The sequence below is a fragment of the Rutidosis leptorrhynchoides genome, chromosome 9 (genome assembly GCF_046630445.1).
Source record: "Rutidosis leptorrhynchoides isolate AG116_Rl617_1_P2 chromosome 9, CSIRO_AGI_Rlap_v1, whole genome shotgun sequence".
Classification (NCBI taxonomy): Eukaryota; Viridiplantae; Streptophyta; class Magnoliopsida; order Asterales; family Asteraceae; genus Rutidosis; species Rutidosis leptorrhynchoides.
This window is the reverse complement of record NC_092341.1, coordinates 41208343-41225212: the sequence shown is the minus strand read 5'-3', so window position 1 is coordinate 41225212 and position 16870 is coordinate 41208343. Positions and strand designations below refer to the sequence as shown.

General features: G+C 34.2%; 4 protein-coding genes across 4 annotated transcripts; 2 read left to right on the top strand and 2 right to left on the bottom strand.

The window, feature by feature from the left end:
• Positions 1 to 1486: 1486 nt before the first annotated feature.
• On the top strand, positions 1487 to 3653 carry LOC139867212 (UPF0235 protein At5g63440). The gene is made up of 7 exons (XM_071855544.1): positions 1487 to 1714; positions 2342 to 2456; positions 2535 to 2688; positions 2885 to 2981; positions 3059 to 3147; positions 3244 to 3312; positions 3403 to 3653. Exons 1-7 carry the CDS (start codon positions 1600 to 1602, stop codon positions 3460 to 3462), a joined length of 699 nt encoding a protein of 232 aa, XP_071711645.1. The 5' UTR covers positions 1487 to 1599; the 3' UTR covers positions 3463 to 3653.
• A 732-nt stretch (positions 3654 to 4385) lies between these two features.
• Positions 4386 to 6156, bottom strand: LOC139866865 (large ribosomal subunit protein uL22y-like). The gene is made up of 7 exons (XM_071855157.1): positions 6070 to 6156; positions 5921 to 5957; positions 5745 to 5785; positions 5125 to 5355; positions 4925 to 5027; positions 4757 to 4824; positions 4386 to 4651 (listed from the first exon to the last, which is right to left on the bottom strand). The coding sequence occupies exons 1-7, from the start codon at positions 6070 to 6072 to the stop codon at positions 4607 to 4609; spliced, it is 528 nt and encodes a 175-aa protein (XP_071711258.1). The 5' UTR covers positions 6073 to 6156; the 3' UTR covers positions 4386 to 4606.
• A 1459-nt stretch (positions 6157 to 7615) lies between these two features.
• LOC139867235 (uncharacterized) lies at positions 7616 to 10256 on the top strand. The gene is made up of 7 exons (XM_071855574.1): positions 7616 to 8044; positions 8361 to 8547; positions 8628 to 8878; positions 8966 to 9080; positions 9187 to 9279; positions 9391 to 9534; positions 9722 to 10256. Exons 1-7 carry the CDS (start codon positions 7683 to 7685, stop codon positions 9833 to 9835), a joined length of 1266 nt encoding a protein of 421 aa, XP_071711675.1. The 5' UTR covers positions 7616 to 7682; the 3' UTR covers positions 9836 to 10256.
• A 361-nt stretch (positions 10257 to 10617) lies between these two features.
• Positions 10618 to 15511, bottom strand: LOC139865806 (probable inactive purple acid phosphatase 27). Its single transcript, XM_071853905.1, has 12 exons — positions 15272 to 15511; positions 15087 to 15178; positions 14907 to 14976; positions 14689 to 14811; positions 14511 to 14603; positions 14050 to 14179; positions 13875 to 13956; positions 13636 to 13768; positions 13144 to 13349; positions 12903 to 13028; positions 12508 to 12805; positions 10618 to 10923 (listed from the first exon to the last, which is right to left on the bottom strand). The coding sequence occupies exons 1-12, from the start codon at positions 15509 to 15511 to the stop codon at positions 10618 to 10620; spliced, it is 1899 nt and encodes a 632-aa protein (XP_071710006.1).
• Between the last annotated feature and the right edge of the window lie 1359 nt (positions 15512 to 16870).

Here is a 16870-nt window from a genome sequence, read left to right as displayed (position 1 = left end):
ACTAACTTTTGTCTAACTCCCAATAAGTGATACTTTGTTCTTACTTGTAAATCACTTTACCATTTATTCCGAATACCGTTAAAAAAGTAAGGGTTTCCTAATTCAAAGTGGACCTCATAACAGAGACTCATAATCATAGTTCAATGTATCCGATAATTCAATCATTTGATATTATCTTTTAATCTCGTCGATAAACTTACATCGAACAAATACGTTCATGTAAAGTATTATTTATTCAATACCTTGATAGCATTTCCAAGTTCATAAAATATATCTCATAACTTATATTCATATTAACTAATCCGTTCAATGTTTTATTAATATATCACAATTTAATAATCACACATGTATATGTATATATATTTATTTACACATAATTGTTCGTGAATCGTTAGGCATGGTCAAAGGGTAATTGATTACATGAATATAGTTTCAAAGCTTTCGAGACTCAACAATACAGATTTTTGTTTTTCGTGTCGGATATATATAAAGATTAAAGTTTAAATTTGTTCTGAAATTTCTGGGTCATCACAACGCATGAGTGATTTAGTTCTCGTATGTGATTCCAAACTGATGTTAAAAAAAGAAAATAGGACAGTAAAAAGTGTTTTATATACTAGTAGTTATAGTTATTATTATAATTATATGTGAACTTTAAAATGATGCTCCTTAACTATTACAATAATATAATACATTATATACAACTAGTGAAATGACCCGTAGATTCACGGGTTTGTTTTAACGAAACTGTTTAATGATATATTTTAGGTATTAAGTGAATGTAAATGCTAAAATCATTTAATTTAAGGACCTGTGGAACCACGGATTCCGACTAAGAAATTGTCGTTTTTACAAACATATTGATGTATTTAACTTGGTTAGAATAAATGAACAACATTCATTTTCCCATCTCTCTCTTCCGATTTTCATAACAATTACTATTTTATTTATCATAAAAGCATAAATTACAACCTTTTATTTAAATATATATATCTCGCATACATATATAACGTAATTAATTCTGTAAAGAGATATTTTATAAAATTAACATGTTAATATTTTTATTAAATACAATTAATTATTTTGATGACATTATCATGGGGATTAGAATTTTTCTATTTATAAATTTTTTTTAAATTCGGATAATCCTTATTAATAATATTTTTAAAATAATTAATAAGATTTTATTTTAATTTAAAATTATTTATATTAATGACATTACCAATCTTGTTTAGTTTTTTTTTTATATCTTTTTTAATAAAAGAAATTACATTTTAATGATGTCATCATTTTAAAAATTTAATAGAAAGTATAGATAGATAGATATAGATAGATAGATATATATATTAATATTATACACGTTAAGTTTAATTTAATCGTAAAAGAAAAACGCAACAAATTTATGAAAGTAGAAAAATGAAAAAAAAAAAAAAAAAAATGTAAATACTCCGCGAGTCGTCCCAAAAAACTCACCCATTGAAAACAGATTTTTATTTTTATTACGAGCGTCCATCGCTTGCTGTAGTTTTCACGTTCTCCGACGACGCTTCTGAATTTGACCGGCGCCGGTACACCAGAGTCTCCGGAACCTTAACAATAATGCCGAAGAGGACGACACACACCTATTCGAGCGAAGATGCAGCACCAGATGGTCCTGATTCCGATCTCTTCGTTTATTACTGCAAACACTGCAGTTCTCACGTTCTAATTACCGGTGAACTTCTCTCTTTTTCTCTCATTCAATCAACTTCATGTCAATTGTGATTAATTTCTATCTATACATCTTATGTTTCCCCCAAATTAACTTGCATACAGTCTCAATTAACGTCTAAACGAATGTATGATAATAGAATGAAAATAAGCCCTAATTACGTTGAAATTGATGATCAATAGTATTCATGTTTCTAGCTTTTTTGATTAATTGGTGTATCTAGAGTGTATAGATTATGCATATGACTTCTATTACATAAGGTTTTTATAGGTGTTTATATATTCTTTCCGGATTAGGGTTTTATTGATTGAAAGTGCTGTAACAATTGCAGTTCCTCAACACGCTCAGTTCACATGATGTTGTATGCAAATTTATGCCATAGTTTAACTATATTAAACTGATTTTTGTTGGAGCCAAAAATCAGAAGTTTTAAAATTAGTTACAAGTCTTATGAACTACTTCAGGATTGCTAAATATGGTTCGAAAGTCGAAACAAATTATATAAGATATGATCAAGACTGGATATGATTTCTGTGTATGATCTTTGTAACGCAAGCCTGACTGTTATAGCTTTTCTGCTTTACTTTGTCGTTCGTTGTTCCATTTTACCATACTAAAGTATATATGTAGATACCCAATTGCAGAAGATGCCTAAACGAAAAACGGACAAGGCGTATGTTTTGGATAAGAAGAAGCATCTTACACGATTGAACATTAATGAAGCAGGGAAAATTCTCCTAAAGCGGTAATCTTTTTCACATCTATTTGCGACTTCAATAAGTGTGTGCTTATATAAAAGCAGCTTATAAACATTTCATTATAGGGGTGAAGGTAAATTAGAAAAGCAGTTTCGTATGAATTGTATTGGTTGTGGACTCTTTGTTTGCTATCGCTCAGAAGAAGACTTGGAATCTGCCTCTTTCATTTATATCGTTGATGGCGCACTTAGTACTGTTGCTGCAGAAACTAACCCCCAGGTAATAGCAAGGTTGTAAAAATCACTATTTGGGGATTAATTAGTCAAATCATAAACATTACCATATATTTTAACACAATTATCTAGAAACATAAACATAATCGTTCATGTGTTCAAAAATTCAAAATTCTAAGTATATTTTGTATAAAAATGTTGACAAACTTTGACTTTGATTTGTGTTTGATTTGATGGTGCAGGATGCTCCTGTACCACCATGCATTTCACAGCTTGAAGGAGGACTTGTTCAAGTGGCAATAGAAGTGGAAGACCGGGCACAGCGTTCAGCGATTACAAGTATTTCTTTTTTATTTTATTTTTATCCAAAATATAAAGTTATCTCTGACCTTACTTTTGCATCTAAATTATTTCAGGAGTAAATGCGGATGATGTTAGAGTGACTGTTGCTGCACCTGCAGCGCGTGGGGAAGCTAATAATGAACTACTAGAATTTATGGGCAAGGTTTGTTCCTTCCTTTTTTCCTTTAACTTTGTTCCCTAATTTCTTTATTTTTGTGAGTGATTTGGCTGACTTTTACCTTGAATGTATGTACTCTAGGTTTTAGGTTTGAGACTTAGCCAAATGACCCTTCAAAGAGGGTGGAATGGCAAGTCTAAGCTCCTCGTGGTGAGTTGAAACATTATCTTTCGAATGTATTTCATCCAAGATTTCAATAAATTATACGCATCTAATATTTTTGTCTACGTTTTGGAGCAGGTGGAAGATGTGTCAGCGAGACAGGTATATGAGAAGCTGCTTGAAGCTGTGCAGCCTTGAATCCTCTCACTGAACACCTTCTGGGATTTTGCGGCCTCTTACTTGTCCTTCGTCTTAGATTTCGCTTCGTATCTCAAAACAATTTCAAGTTTTCAATCGAACGAGGAGTGATTTCACTTCTTTTTTTGTACTCTCAATTGTTTGTTTTAATCACTTGTTCTTTAAGTTGTACTCCTTGAATTAATACAAATCAGAATTTTTACAAATTGATGAACTGAAGTACAGTAAGATTTACTGCCAAACACATGTAGTTCTTAACAGGATCACACGTTTTTGCAAATGTTCAACGACGATATAACAAAACTCCTTGAATTATTACAGATCATAATTGTTACAAATTGATGAATTGAAGTCAAGTTTACTGCCAAACACATGTAGTTCTTAACATGATCAAACAATATTCAACAACGATAACAGTTTGTTCATTGCTAATTGCGAGTATGAGTGTATATTTCAACAATAATCTAGGATTAGAACTTGTTGCATGTTGTTATCAAAATGAAAGCACCTATAGGTGTATATTCTTGAACTTGGATTATTTGATAAATTCAGCTTTAATCTAGGATATTTAACAAGCATTTGTAAACAAAAATGTCAGTCTTGAATCACATTATATAGCAGTTAAAACTTAAACACGCCCGATTAAAATGACCTGACCAAGTTCTGATCAATCTCCCTCTACTCACTCAAAGATCGCCTTTATCCACTGATGAAATGGAGGTTCGCATAACTGAAATTCATCATTTTAGCAATTTAAGATCTTCCAAAAAAAAGATCATCCAAAAAAAGATCATCCAAAAAAGATCATCCAGTTAAACGTAAATAAGATTTCAATTAAGAAACTATAGTATAACCTAGTATCACTATGCGAATATTGCAATTCATGAAAGAACCAATAAACGTTGGTCCTGATCAGCCAGAGATAATAAACACGTACCAAAACATATGGTCATTCGATATATAAATTAAAAACAAGTCAGGTTTGATCATTTAAATTCTTCAAACACCACCATCATCTCATAATTGGACATAAAATAAGAATCTCTGGAAATGGAAACACAAGGTTTTAATAAGAGGATAAAGTAAAACAAGAACAAAACCATTCTACCATCAAACTATGATTCCTCAACAGGAAACACCCGACTTATGCTTGATTCTTCTTGGTTCTTGAAGCCAATTGAGTCTCAGGCTGAAACACCCACAAACGGTCCAGAATTAGACATAAAAAATTTGACCACACACGTTTACAACTACGTAGCAACATAGAAAATAACAAAAAACAATTAAATGTTACCTCCTTTTTAACTGGTTCTTCCTTCTCAGACAATGTGAGCTCAATGTGACAAGGGGACGACATGTAAGCTGCACAAATGAATTTTATTTCATATTAATCAAACAAAAACAATCTACAATTGAACACATTATCATAGAAAAAGCCAAACGTGAAAATAGCAAGACTCACGGTTAATTCTTCCATGTGCACGGTATGTTCGACGCCTCTGTTTCTGGGCTTGGTTCACCTGGATGTGAGAGATGTGCAGGGCATCCACATCCAACCCTTTGACCTGCAGTAATTAGAAATAGGTATTATCGTTAAAACCTAGATTTTTAAGAAATTATAATAAAGATAAAAATAAAAAAATGATAATTTTTACTACTTACTTCAGCATTACTCTCAGCGTTTTTTAAGAGATCCAAGATATACTTGGCAGACTTAGCAGGCCAACGACCTTGTCCATTGGAATGACGGTTCTTTGCTTGGGCAGTTCGCCCAACTCCACGACAAAAACGGGTGAAAGGAATGGCTTGTTTGTGGGCCAACACATCCTCTAAATATCTCTTGGCCTTAATCAAAGACATCTTACGGAGAGCATGTGCAGTCTCACGTGTGTTCTATATAAATGCAATCAGTAATTAAATAAACATATATAGCTAAAATAAACTTCAAACCAATCAAAACAATTACAATTTTGCTGTAAATGACACCTTAGGCATGTGTGTGTATTACAGAAAACAAATTAAACAACAAAGTATAAATACATTTCACAAAATGATACACTGTATGATTAAAAAAACATAAAATTATGCTTATATGGAGAAAAAATATAAATTCATTATCTAATAACACTTGACATGTTAAATGATTGCATATCTGCACTGAACATTTATCTATTCAAACTCATTACTACATACAGATTTCAAAAGATACCTAACCAAAATATCAACAATTAAATTAACAATTCAATAACTTCATATTTAGAAGTTAAGAAACATAAAGATACCTTGAAATGACACCTGAGATCAGCACCCCTAGCTTTGCAAGCTGGTAAAAATAATCAATACATACACAAATTAATCGGTACGTCGATACAAACTCCAAAAAACAGAATAAAAAAAACAAATCACCATGATGATTATTTTTTAGAACAATTAAAAGAATCATAAGCTAAAAACTTACATTTGGTAGGGTTTTCTGGTTCCTTTGAGTATTTCACCTGAAATAATAAAGCAGCAATAACAACGATAAAACATCAATCTAATAACTAACATAATCATCAATATATATAATAAATATTCAAAATCATACAACAGTCTGTTTGAATTTACCATTGTTGCTGCTGCTGATTCGGCTGCGTGTGAAAATGGTTTGTTTGTGTTCTTCGGAGGCCACCCCTACAAAGAAGTATTTTGAGGGCTAGGGTTTGGAATTATAACTACTCACTATGGGGCTTACTTCATGTGGATACACAGCCCAGCTTGTAAATTTGTTATGGGCCTTTAACACACTGTAGCCCACCTTGTTTAGTTGCACATTGGGCTTTATCCGTATTCCGTGCAAAGTCAAAAGAGCCGATATATTTGCAAGCAAACTCTATGTGTTGTACATTTCCCGATTAACGCTGATTTATTTTTAACGGCAGTATTAAGGTCATTGACGACGACATTACCCACCCACCTAATCATACCTAGAAAGTCACAAGTCATGCGCATTTCCTACTCCAGAGAGAACATGTCAATCAGCTAAATAGAGATGGTTCTGATTGATGCCGATACTTCTTGATTGTTCCTTTTTAGGAACTTGCAAATCTTATATTTCAAAATCCGAGTAACTAATTAGTCAACATCTGTTAATGGGGTCAAACTTGGATCTAGTTGGTCAAAGTCGAATTTAATCAGTCAGTATCGGTCATAACTAATCTCTACCAATATTTTATTATAAACTAAAAGTATAATTTTTTAAAGTGCTTGTACAAATGAAGATCATGTTTATGTTTCTAAAATTATAGATTTTTGTATATTTACAAGTACAGTTCTGAATTATGTTATTTAAAATGTATAAAATGTTCAACACAGTTACTCACTCCCCAAGTTGTTGATTAATCCTGATAAAGTACTCCTCGAGTAGTGATTTTCACAACCTTGATAAAAATAATAGTGCGGTGGATTAAAATTCAACTATCCTTTTTGGTCACTTTATACTCTCTCGATCTCATAATAAGTTGTGACCCTAAACTCTTATCTTGATTTAAGATAGAGATGATAAATGTCATTTTTATTCTTATATTCAAGTAAATTCGAGTCTTTTTTCAATGAAAAAAAAAACATGGAAAAGCGAAGTTATTATCCAAGAATGATGGAGTAAAAGAAGTGTTACAAGAGCTAAACACAATTAAACAAAACAAAGGGTCAGACACAAAGAAGCCCACACCCAAAGCAACAACCTACACAAACATAACCAAACGAAAATAAACAGAAAATGTAAAGCACCAAAGACAGTAAAATAAAATAAAAATATCAAAACCCCAAAAACGAAGTCAAAACAAGCTACAACAAAATTTTACTTAATATTTATCATTAAAAGTTTACATCTCATAAATGAGATGAGACTATCAAAAATCAGACACATGTTTCTTTTTCTCATTTTAATTTTTGTTTTCACATAATAATTAATTCAATTCAATACAAATGCATTGTGTAAAATAAATATTCTCACACACCACTTTTTAATTTATATACATTTTGTGTTATATAATTACACATACATATAAAAAGTTGAATTTATATTATTATTATAAATATAATTAAGAGTAAAATAGATATTTAGGTGTATATGAATTAAAAAGTGGTGCGGACTCGAACCTACACACCCAAACACTCCAAGTCCTAGGTTTAAAAAGGCCGCTTAATCTCCCTTCTCCGGTGAACCACCACCACCACCAATGGCACCACACGATATCCGTCGTCCGTTCAAACGCGCTGCGATCTCCGACCAACAAAAACGCCGTGAACTATCGCTACAAAGACAAGCTCAAAATCGAAACGAAGCTCAACTCCAAGCTCGCCGTCTCGCATCCTCTATCCTCTCACTCCCGAACCACAACTCCGAACCTCAACCTTCTGACCTAATTATTCCCGAACCTATTATCGAAGAACCTGAAACCGATGCTACCGGTGATTTAACCGATTTTGATATCCGTCAAGCTGCTAAACTTAAAGGTCCTGAAGCTCGCCGTTGGTTCGCTAGTCAACTTATGCTCCCGGAATGGATGATTGATGTACCTGATCGCCTTAATCAAGATTGGTACTCTTTTTTTTTTTTTTTTTTCTTTTTCAAATTTCAATTTTATTAAGTTATACGATTATTTCATTTGAGTCGACAAATTGTAATAATGATAATGATATTATACCTCTATTAACAAGTTCACTAAGGTTATGTAAAAATTTGCAGTGAAATAATGCCGATAAATTAGTAGATGCATTTTTGCAATTAGATGCACAACCATGATCTTGTAAATTGGTTGATTTGATGCATTAAAGTGGTTTTGATAAGTGCATTTATAGCTTGTTACATGTAATTATTTTGATGAGTGCATAATTTATAATTTGTATATATGTAGGTTTGTATTTGCAAGGCCATCTGGTAAACGATGTTTTGTAGTTTCATCGAATGGTACAACTGTAAGCAGACTACGAAATGGCTCTCAATTGCACCGTTTTCCATCTGCTTTACCTAATGGTGCCAGGACTAAAGAAGGTTCCCGATCTGCTCAGTCGTATTGTACACTCGACTGCATATTTCACGAGGTATAATGCACATCAATCTGCTCTAAAGAATGTCAGATAGTTTGTTTTTCAATATTAATTATTTGTTATTATTAATGCAGATGGATCAAACGTATTATGTAATTGACATGGTGTGCTGGGCGGGAATCTCGTTTTACGAATGCACTGCTGAATTTAGGTTTTTTTGGATGAATAGTAAGCTTGTTGAGTCAGGGGCCTGTGATGCTCCGTCTAATTACCATAGATATAGATTTAGTGTTGTTCCTGTTTATAATTGTGATCGTGAGGGGCTTCAAACAGCTTATACAGGGACGGTACCATATGTGAAAGATGGATTATTATTTTATAACAAGTAAGCTTCTTTATTTATATGTATAAGTTTTTTTTTATCATCATTTTAAGGCTTAAATGTTTTTGCTTTTGTATGTCTGTGTTATAGGCATGCACATTATCAAACAGGAAACACACCGTTAGCACTTGTTTGGAAGGATGACACGTGTAGTCAGTATGTTATTGATACGGATAACAAGGGACAGGTTCCAAATCAACAGCAGGTACTTTGCCACGTCAGCAATTATCATTGCATATTTTTGGATTTTCATTTATATACCACATCTCTGAAATATGTGAAGACTTATAAGTCTGTTTATAATTGAAAAGGTGGTTTTGGAGTTGCAAGATAACGGACAGCTGGTTACATCTGATGATCCTCCTGTTGTACTTGGATGCTTGAATGCAACTTTCATACAAGAGGTTTGTGTAATTATTACATCTTATAAATTAATATTCCATGTGAATGTTATGGTATATATGATCAAGACAAATATTCTTATTGTGTATTCACATGGGTTCGCTGATTTTCAGACAGGATTACATTCAGGAAACCTCGTACGGTTTGCTCTCAATGAGGGCGGGTTAACTTTTGTTGATGGGAACTTAAAGAAGGCTGATCTACTGTACATAGGAAATGTCCATCGCGCACGGGCTTTTGCTGATAGTTACTCCAAGGTAACGTCACAATTGAATGTCACAGTTTTATACAACATTGGTTTACTAAAACTAATTTCCCTTATCACAAAATAATCAGCTTGAATATTTTAAGTATAGAACATATAAATTGAACTAGGCAATGAAACTTTTCGTAGTAAACCATTATATTAAGTATTTAATTTTAACCTTTTTTTTTCATTCTCAGATCGTGTTCCAATACATGGTACGTCGTTCTCCTTTGCGAATAGACCATCTGTTTGCTTCCATGGGTACTTCAAATGAAGAGAGCATGACCAATGAGGTGGAAATGGTTGGTTGATGATCTGATCCTAACAATGTCCAAAAATGCATACTTTTTAAAATCAATGAACCTTAAGCAACTTGAGATCCTTCCTCCCCTTTTATTTGGCTCTTATTTCAAGCTGGAGATTTTTGGGATTCTTTTTCAGTTGATCCCATAATTGTAGCTCATTTTGGTACTAAGGAGGAAGATGGCTCCGTGTGTTGGTATATTTAAAAAAAAAAAAAAATTAGAACGCATGTGTAAATGGCAGTACTTGACTTGGGTTCAGTACTGTGTATGTTCTTTTTTTTAGTATAACGAATGTTTATTCTGGCCTATATGTTGTAGATCAACTATTGTCTAATAGAAGGCCAAATTATATGACTGTGATAACAGATATAGAATCTAGCTGTTGCATTTTCCTAACCATACACCAATATCTCATCTCTCACATGAACTGATGAACATATGGCGATATCATCATGCTATACCCGGACACTAGTTTCTGATGATTACTATTTACCAACAATATTTTCTTAATCTTCAAAACTATGATACGATAATATGCAATAAAGAACCATTGTACAAAGATCTTATTTTAAATCAAAAGATACAAAGAACTTGATTACTACAAGTTTTACCACCTACAAGCTCTAGTAAAACTATCAATGAGAAAAAAGCTTACATAGAATCATACAAATCCTTAATCAACAAGCAGTAAAGGTACATGAAGTAACATACTGTTTATCGTAAAGTTTTATATCATGCATGTAGGATTCTTTGTGCGACTGTTGTTAAAACTTTTAACGAACGATAACTTAACCTGCCCTAGTGGTAGCTTCACAACCATCACGTACACATGCCAGAACATCCCTATAGTCTCTCGAGATTGTGAAGTTATCATAAACTAACCCATCACTACTCTTTTTGTACTCGAACAAAAGTGAAGAGTGATTAAACGCCGTTAGCTTTACAAATCCCCAGTCTCGGTCTTTAAACAAGCTCCAAGGCATATCAATCGGTATGAAATCTGACAAATGACTTCCGCCTCCACCAACTACAACATGAATCGTCCCATTCATAGTTCCTGAATAGTGAGATCTTCCCTGATTCACACATTTGTCCTACACGCACACCATAAAATGATACAATAAGCTAAAAATTAGAAAAAAAATAGACGCGACTGTGGTTTACCCCAAATTCCGTACGAGGTCCCTAAACTTCCTTTTTCTTGACGTGCGGGGTCCCTGTACTTTACACTCGTTTCACGAGGAGCCCATGTGGTTTGCGGATACAACTTAACCAGGGTTAAGTACGGGGACCCCGCACCTTACTCACAGGGACCGCTCGTGAAACGAGTGTAAAGTACGTGGACCCTGCACGTCAATAAAAAAGTTAAGGGACCCCGCATGAAATCTGAAGCAAACTCACAAATATGTCATATATTTTTTTTCTAAAAAATATTATAAAGTTAATTATATTATACCTATATATCTAAAATACATAGTGGAAGTGAATAGCACTTAAGGGTATTTTCGACTTTTAACTTTTTTTTTTTTAGCATTTAAATTTCATTTCACCAAAAAAACCCCAGACTTCTTTCAAAAATTCAAATCGACCCCCCCAAACAGAGGGGTAAAGTGTCAAATGACCATTTTCATAAAAAATCTTAAATAAACTCTCCCAAAATCTTCAACGGGTCATATCTTCTCGCTCGCAACGAGTTAAATTTTTCCGACACCATCGCTAAACTCGAAATAATTTTAAGAACACAATGTCACTAACTATACGCAAAACGGACGTTTTTTTAAAAAACGCTAAATATTTGGAGTACTTTTCATACACATTTATTTTGCGTTAAATTTTTAAAAGTCGACAATTCCATAGCAAAACGCGGAGATGTACATATATTGTTAATTTAACATAATATTTAATCGTTAAAGTCGAAATAATTTTAGGAACACAATGTCACTAACTATACGCAAAACGGACGTTTTTTAAAAAACGCTAAATATTTGGGGTACTTTTCATACATGTTGATTTTGCGTTAAATTTTTAAAAGTCGACAAGTTCATAGCGAAACGCGGAGATGTACATATATTGTTAATTTAACATAACATTTAAATCTCTCACGAGCTATACCTTTTAGTTCGACTCGAGTTGCGCTTCAACGACATCATCGTTAGCCACGAAATAATTTTACAAACTAAACGAAATAAAATACATTGAAAACCGAACCCCCGCTGCGAAGCGAGGGTTCGAAACCTAGTTATAAATTAAAGAAATGTAACTATCAACCAACAGTGTTATGAGTTCAAGTCTCGCAAATGACAGGTGGTTTGTGAGGTTGCTGGTTTTATATGACTAAAAAAGAAACAGTTAAATTAAGAAGAGTGTTATATTATATCTATATTTTTTTTTGAACGGCTGGTTAGTTGGTTAGAGTCACGCACTCGTTGACCAGAAACCCAAGATCGAATCTCCCTCACACCCATCGTTAGGAATAATACCTAATACCCAAGTGCTTTGAACAGTGTAGGGCCCACTGCAGGGCAGATGGTGCCACTATACAGCCCTGGGAAACCTCCTCTGGGAAAACTGGCCCTCCTTAGATTCAAACTCGCACTGCATACTGGGATACGGGCCCGCCCCCAAAGAGCTTGGTACCACTCGGCCAAAGGCTCGGTGGTATATTATATCTATATTACCTTATATACAGGACATGTTCTCTCGTAATTATGGATATGACCGTATAATGCAATGTCCACTTTATATTTCTGCCACAGCTTTTGTAAATTAGCACGACCCGCGGGTTCTTCATAGGTTAAAAAATTATCAGTAGAGTAGCCGAGAACGCGGTGTGCAGCAAATATTAGCCACGGTTGTTTATTTCTGTCGACTGATGCAAAACATTTTTCTAACCATTTGTATTGTTCTGAACCCTGCCTCCAGTCATGCTCTGAATCTGCTATGCAGAAGTGAAACATTCCATAATCTGTTGAGTACCTAAAAATATTATATATGTTTGAGTGTGTATATTACATTTAAATAAATAACTTTTTTTTATTTTTTATTTTTGAAAAAAAAATATTTTTATTTTTACCAGAACTTAGCTCGGTTATCTGCTGGAACGTAGTACATGGTTTCCGCAGGTACACCGCACTCACCACCTGAATCAGATGTGTCATAGAAGGATCCGGAATTAGGATAATCGCGTTCATGGTTGCCACTGCAAGATTAGAAACTCGTTAACTAATATACACAATAATAATAATCTCTCTTATGAGCTAGGTAGATAAATATAATTGATGCAACTTAATAGCCACATATACGATTATACTAACCTAGCAATCATGTAAGGTTTTGTTGATGAAATGGGTTGGACTTGTGCTGTAAACTGATCCCATTGAGAAATAAACCCATTTGCATATGGCAAATCTCCTATATGGAACACTATATCATAGTTGTTAAGGTCACGGACTAATTGGTCCGTAGTAACTAGAGAACCTGGCTGATAATTTGCGTACTCGTTTGACCCATCACGTTCAGCCTAAAATACATGATTATAGCAATATCAGTAGAATAGTGAACAATATAGCAAACAAATAGCTATTTTTAGCAAATTAAACTCGGCATTTATTTTTAGGAATTTGCTAACGACAGCTCTTATGATGTTCTTAACACTCTTAAAACACTTGTACAATTCGATAACCGCCACCATGAAGTTCATAACCAACCGCTATACACAAGCGTTTTAAACATGTTAACGACAGCCGAAGGGCTATTGTTAGCAAAATCTTTTTTTATCTACAGTTTCAATTTGTTGTAGCTTGTACCTTTCCCATGTCACCAAATATAATAAGGCGCTGCAACGAGTCCTGTCCTGGATATGGGGATGATTTGAATGAGTACTTTTTACTCCAAACAATAGATCCATTTGACACCTGATGTCCCATTCTATAATTATACCTGGAAAATATTTTTAATGAATAATATTAGTATTAAATTAATCATTAATATACATTCGTATTTTGGTAATATTATATCAGTTAAGCCACAAAGGTGGCTAGCATACACGGTGTTCGGCCATAGTTCCTTTAAGAAACTGGTATGGATAAAACCAGGATCACGCCATCCAACTGTACGCGCAGGAGGACCTGCAGAAATTTTTTAAAAATTCTCATATTTCAGTTTAGACAGTTATCTTACGACGACTAAATAATACATTAAATCGTAAATGGTCAACTAACCGCACATGCTGCCTCGACTAAAGGTTAATGTTCCTGCTGGTGAGAGCTTTTTGCTTCGGCCTTTCATGCCCCACTGAACTAATGGCGTCGCTTCATCAATGTTGTATCCACTTGTCCACGTCACCGTCATCTAGCATTAACCACCGTACAATTTTTTGTAACCACTTGTACTGATTATAAAGGGTGTTCATATACCATTTATAATTTTGATAAATCCACTTTTATAATGCATAACTATTTCTACAGTCTACGGTACAAGTATTGGATGCATTATAATGAGTGGATTTATAAAATGGATAAGTGGATATATCACTACCCATAAAATATGGATAATGATATTTCCACCATCATAATCGATAAATCTACCACAACCGTGCATCATTTGTGCTGTACAAGTACCTAATGCACAATTACGGTGGATCTATCAATTTTGATGGTGGAAATATCAATTTCAGATATACCTCATCCCAAGCCTTCCCATGAGCAAGACGCGGGTATAAAGGGGCCTTCGGGTTTGCAAATGATATAGGAGATGAAACAGACACCAACTTTGGCTGTAGCTCAAAAAACATTAAACAAATTACAAAATGTAAACTTATTAAAGAAAAAGTAATGGAAGGAAGGACTAACTATACACACATTTGTTAATCCGCCGGAAAATAATGCAAACGCGAAATCTGCTCGTTGATTGATAATCTGAAACCTTAATGAAGCTTTTCCTGTTGTTGCATAGTTGGCAGTTGAGTGGTTTGCAAACATATACTGTTACAAAACATATTTCATGTCATATTATGAAAATAATATCATCTTAAATTTTAGAACCATTTTCAAGATTTTTGATTATGATATATATATACCTTTATTGGAGATGTACATATGTATGGTGCCTCTGGACTTATACCAGCTTCAGAGTAACATTGTGATGCACTGCCACATTTACTTAGTTTCAGAAATAAATAAATAAATAAATATATGAAAGAAATCTTTAACTAAAATGCAAGCATTTTAGGTACAAAAAGATGATTTTATTAAATCACTTGAAGTTTGCAGGCGAAAAAACTCCAACCCAGTCGTCCCCAGATGGTTCGGGGTACTCAAGATTCACGTCGACCCATTCAGTGTCCTCACCCTACATCATATACGTGTTTAACATTATCGAAATGCAGTAAAATTTGTTACCACTTGTTCTTGTAAGTTTGTAAAAAAGTAAATGTTTAGATACCTTTAACCCCAGGATGAAAGGTTTAGCGCTAATGGAAGCTGATTCATGGAGAGCAAAAACAGCTTGTTGAATGTTGATCTTGGCGAGTGGTTGTTCGCCTATAAGCGCATGGATATGGCGGTCAAGATCATTGGTTTCGAGATTAGAGTAAGATGAAGCATTACAATTACAAACTGTTTTAAAAAGAGCATTTGATAAAAGCAAGGAGAACAATGTGAACAAATTATGGATTGTCAACATTGCTTTAAGCACTTCTATGCACAATCATTAGAAGAATAGAATTTCATAATCTATTTATAGATAACTTGTAATCACATATTCAAGTAAAATTAAAAATAGCATAAATGACATGTGAATGCCATGTCAGCAAGATTGTTATCAATAGCATACATGAGTCTTTCAACGGCAGCCGAAAGTCCTTTTGTAAATTGCATCCTTCGGTATGATTGTGTGCATCTCATCTCTCTTTACCTTGTTTTTGGTGTTGGAAAATTACGGTCTCACTAATTCCCACCACCCAGCTCAACAATAATAGTAAAGAAATAAGAACAATACACAACACAAGATTTAACGTGGAAACTCCAAAACAGGAGAAAAACCACCAGCCCCCAAAGAGAGAAATACACTATATCACAAATTGTTACAATGATATAGACGACTCTCTTAAGCCAACTACACTCTCCAAAATATTTAACTAATACAACTCTCAAACAAGGGTAAGAAAGAAAGAAATAATCAAATACTTAAAATGTATTGATTGGTGCAATTTGAAAGTAATCTCATAAGCTCATTTTATAACCAAAGAGATTACTTCCCACTCTTTCCATCCACCGATGTGGGACTAAGCAAAAAACATTTCTTCTACTAGCCAAAAAATCAAACCAACAAATCTCCACCTTTTGGATAGAAGAAGATAACCATGCTTCCACATTGCAAGGATAACCGATGTAGACGCTTCCTCGACGACAACTTCAAGATCCTCATCTTCATGTCGTTGACATTATCTCCCAAGAGACAAAACTTGCATCTTCATCGAACATTGTCAAGACCCGACAATCATTGTCATCACAGACAATCATAACTCTTAACAAGAATTATCATACTCCACCATTAAGAGTATAGCACTTAGAATATCACATTCCAATCATTTCACCTCGGCACATGTTGTTGAACAACCAGCTGAAACTTTATGGTGCAACTTCCTGTTTGGCTTTCCCTAGAAGTTTCATCAGCTACAACATCAGTTTCCACCACACAACCTGCATCAATGCCAAACCAATGCCCATGTGCAATTGTGGAACCGCTAACGAACATCCCTTTCCATGGTGGCGCGGACACACCATGAGGATGGTGTGACTTCAGAGGAATTCGTCACTCTCCGTAACAACGGAGACAATGTTAGCGTCTTTGGAGCCATTTGCCGGATTAGCTCCACCTGGACAATTAACCCTTACATGCCCAGTCTTCCCGCACCTCCAGCATACCAGATTCTTCCCAGAGTTTCTCTTTCGCCTATCCGAACACAACACTATCGTATCTCCTGATGACGAGACCCTGTTACTTTCCAGTCTTTTCTCCTCGAATAGGAGCTTGCTAGTA

What these genes read in the sequence shown, in the direction of transcription:
- LOC139867212 (XM_071855544.1), top strand. Translation starts at nt 1,600, where the DNA reads ATGCCGAAGAGGACGACACACACCTATTCGAGCGAAGATGCAGCACCA. An exon ending in GGGAAAATTCTCCTAAAGCG is followed by an intron (nt 2,457 to 2,534) that starts GTAATCTTTTTC and finishes ATTTCATTATAG; the next exon opens with GGGTGAAGGTAAATTAGAAA. An exon ending in TACTAGAATTTATGGGCAAG is followed by an intron (nt 3,148 to 3,243) that starts GTTTGTTCCTTC and finishes TATGTACTCTAG; the next exon opens with GTTTTAGGTTTGAGACTTAG.
- LOC139866865 (XM_071855157.1), bottom strand. An exon ending in ATCTCAGGTGTCATTTCAAG is followed by an intron (nt 5,356 to 5,744) that starts GTATCTTTATGT and finishes GCATTTATATAG; the next exon opens with AACACACGTGAGACTGCACA. An exon ending in TGCACATGGAAGAATTAACC is followed by an intron (nt 4,825 to 4,924) that starts GTGAGTCTTGCT and finishes TCATTTGTGCAG; the next exon opens with CTTACATGTCGTCCCCTTGT.
- LOC139867235 (XM_071855574.1), top strand. Translation starts at nt 7,683, where the DNA reads ATGGCACCACACGATATCCGTCGTCCGTTCAAACGCGCTGCGATCTCC. An exon ending in TCGACTGCATATTTCACGAG is followed by an intron (nt 8,548 to 8,627) that starts GTATAATGCACA and finishes TTATTAATGCAG; the next exon opens with ATGGATCAAACGTATTATGT. An exon ending in ATGCAACTTTCATACAAGAG is followed by an intron (nt 9,280 to 9,390) that starts GTTTGTGTAATT and finishes GCTGATTTTCAG; the next exon opens with ACAGGATTACATTCAGGAAA.
- LOC139865806 (XM_071853905.1), bottom strand. Translation starts at nt 15,511, where the DNA reads ATGTTGACAATCCATAATTTGTTCACATTGTTCTCCTTGCTTTTATCA. An exon ending in GAACTATGGCCGAACACCGT is followed by an intron (nt 13,769 to 13,874) that starts GTATGCTAGCCA and finishes AATATTTTCCAG; the next exon opens with GTATAATTATAGAATGGGAC. An exon ending in TATTTGGTGACATGGGAAAG is followed by an intron (nt 13,350 to 13,635) that starts GTACAAGCTACA and finishes CATGTATTTTAG; the next exon opens with GCTGAACGTGATGGGTCAAA.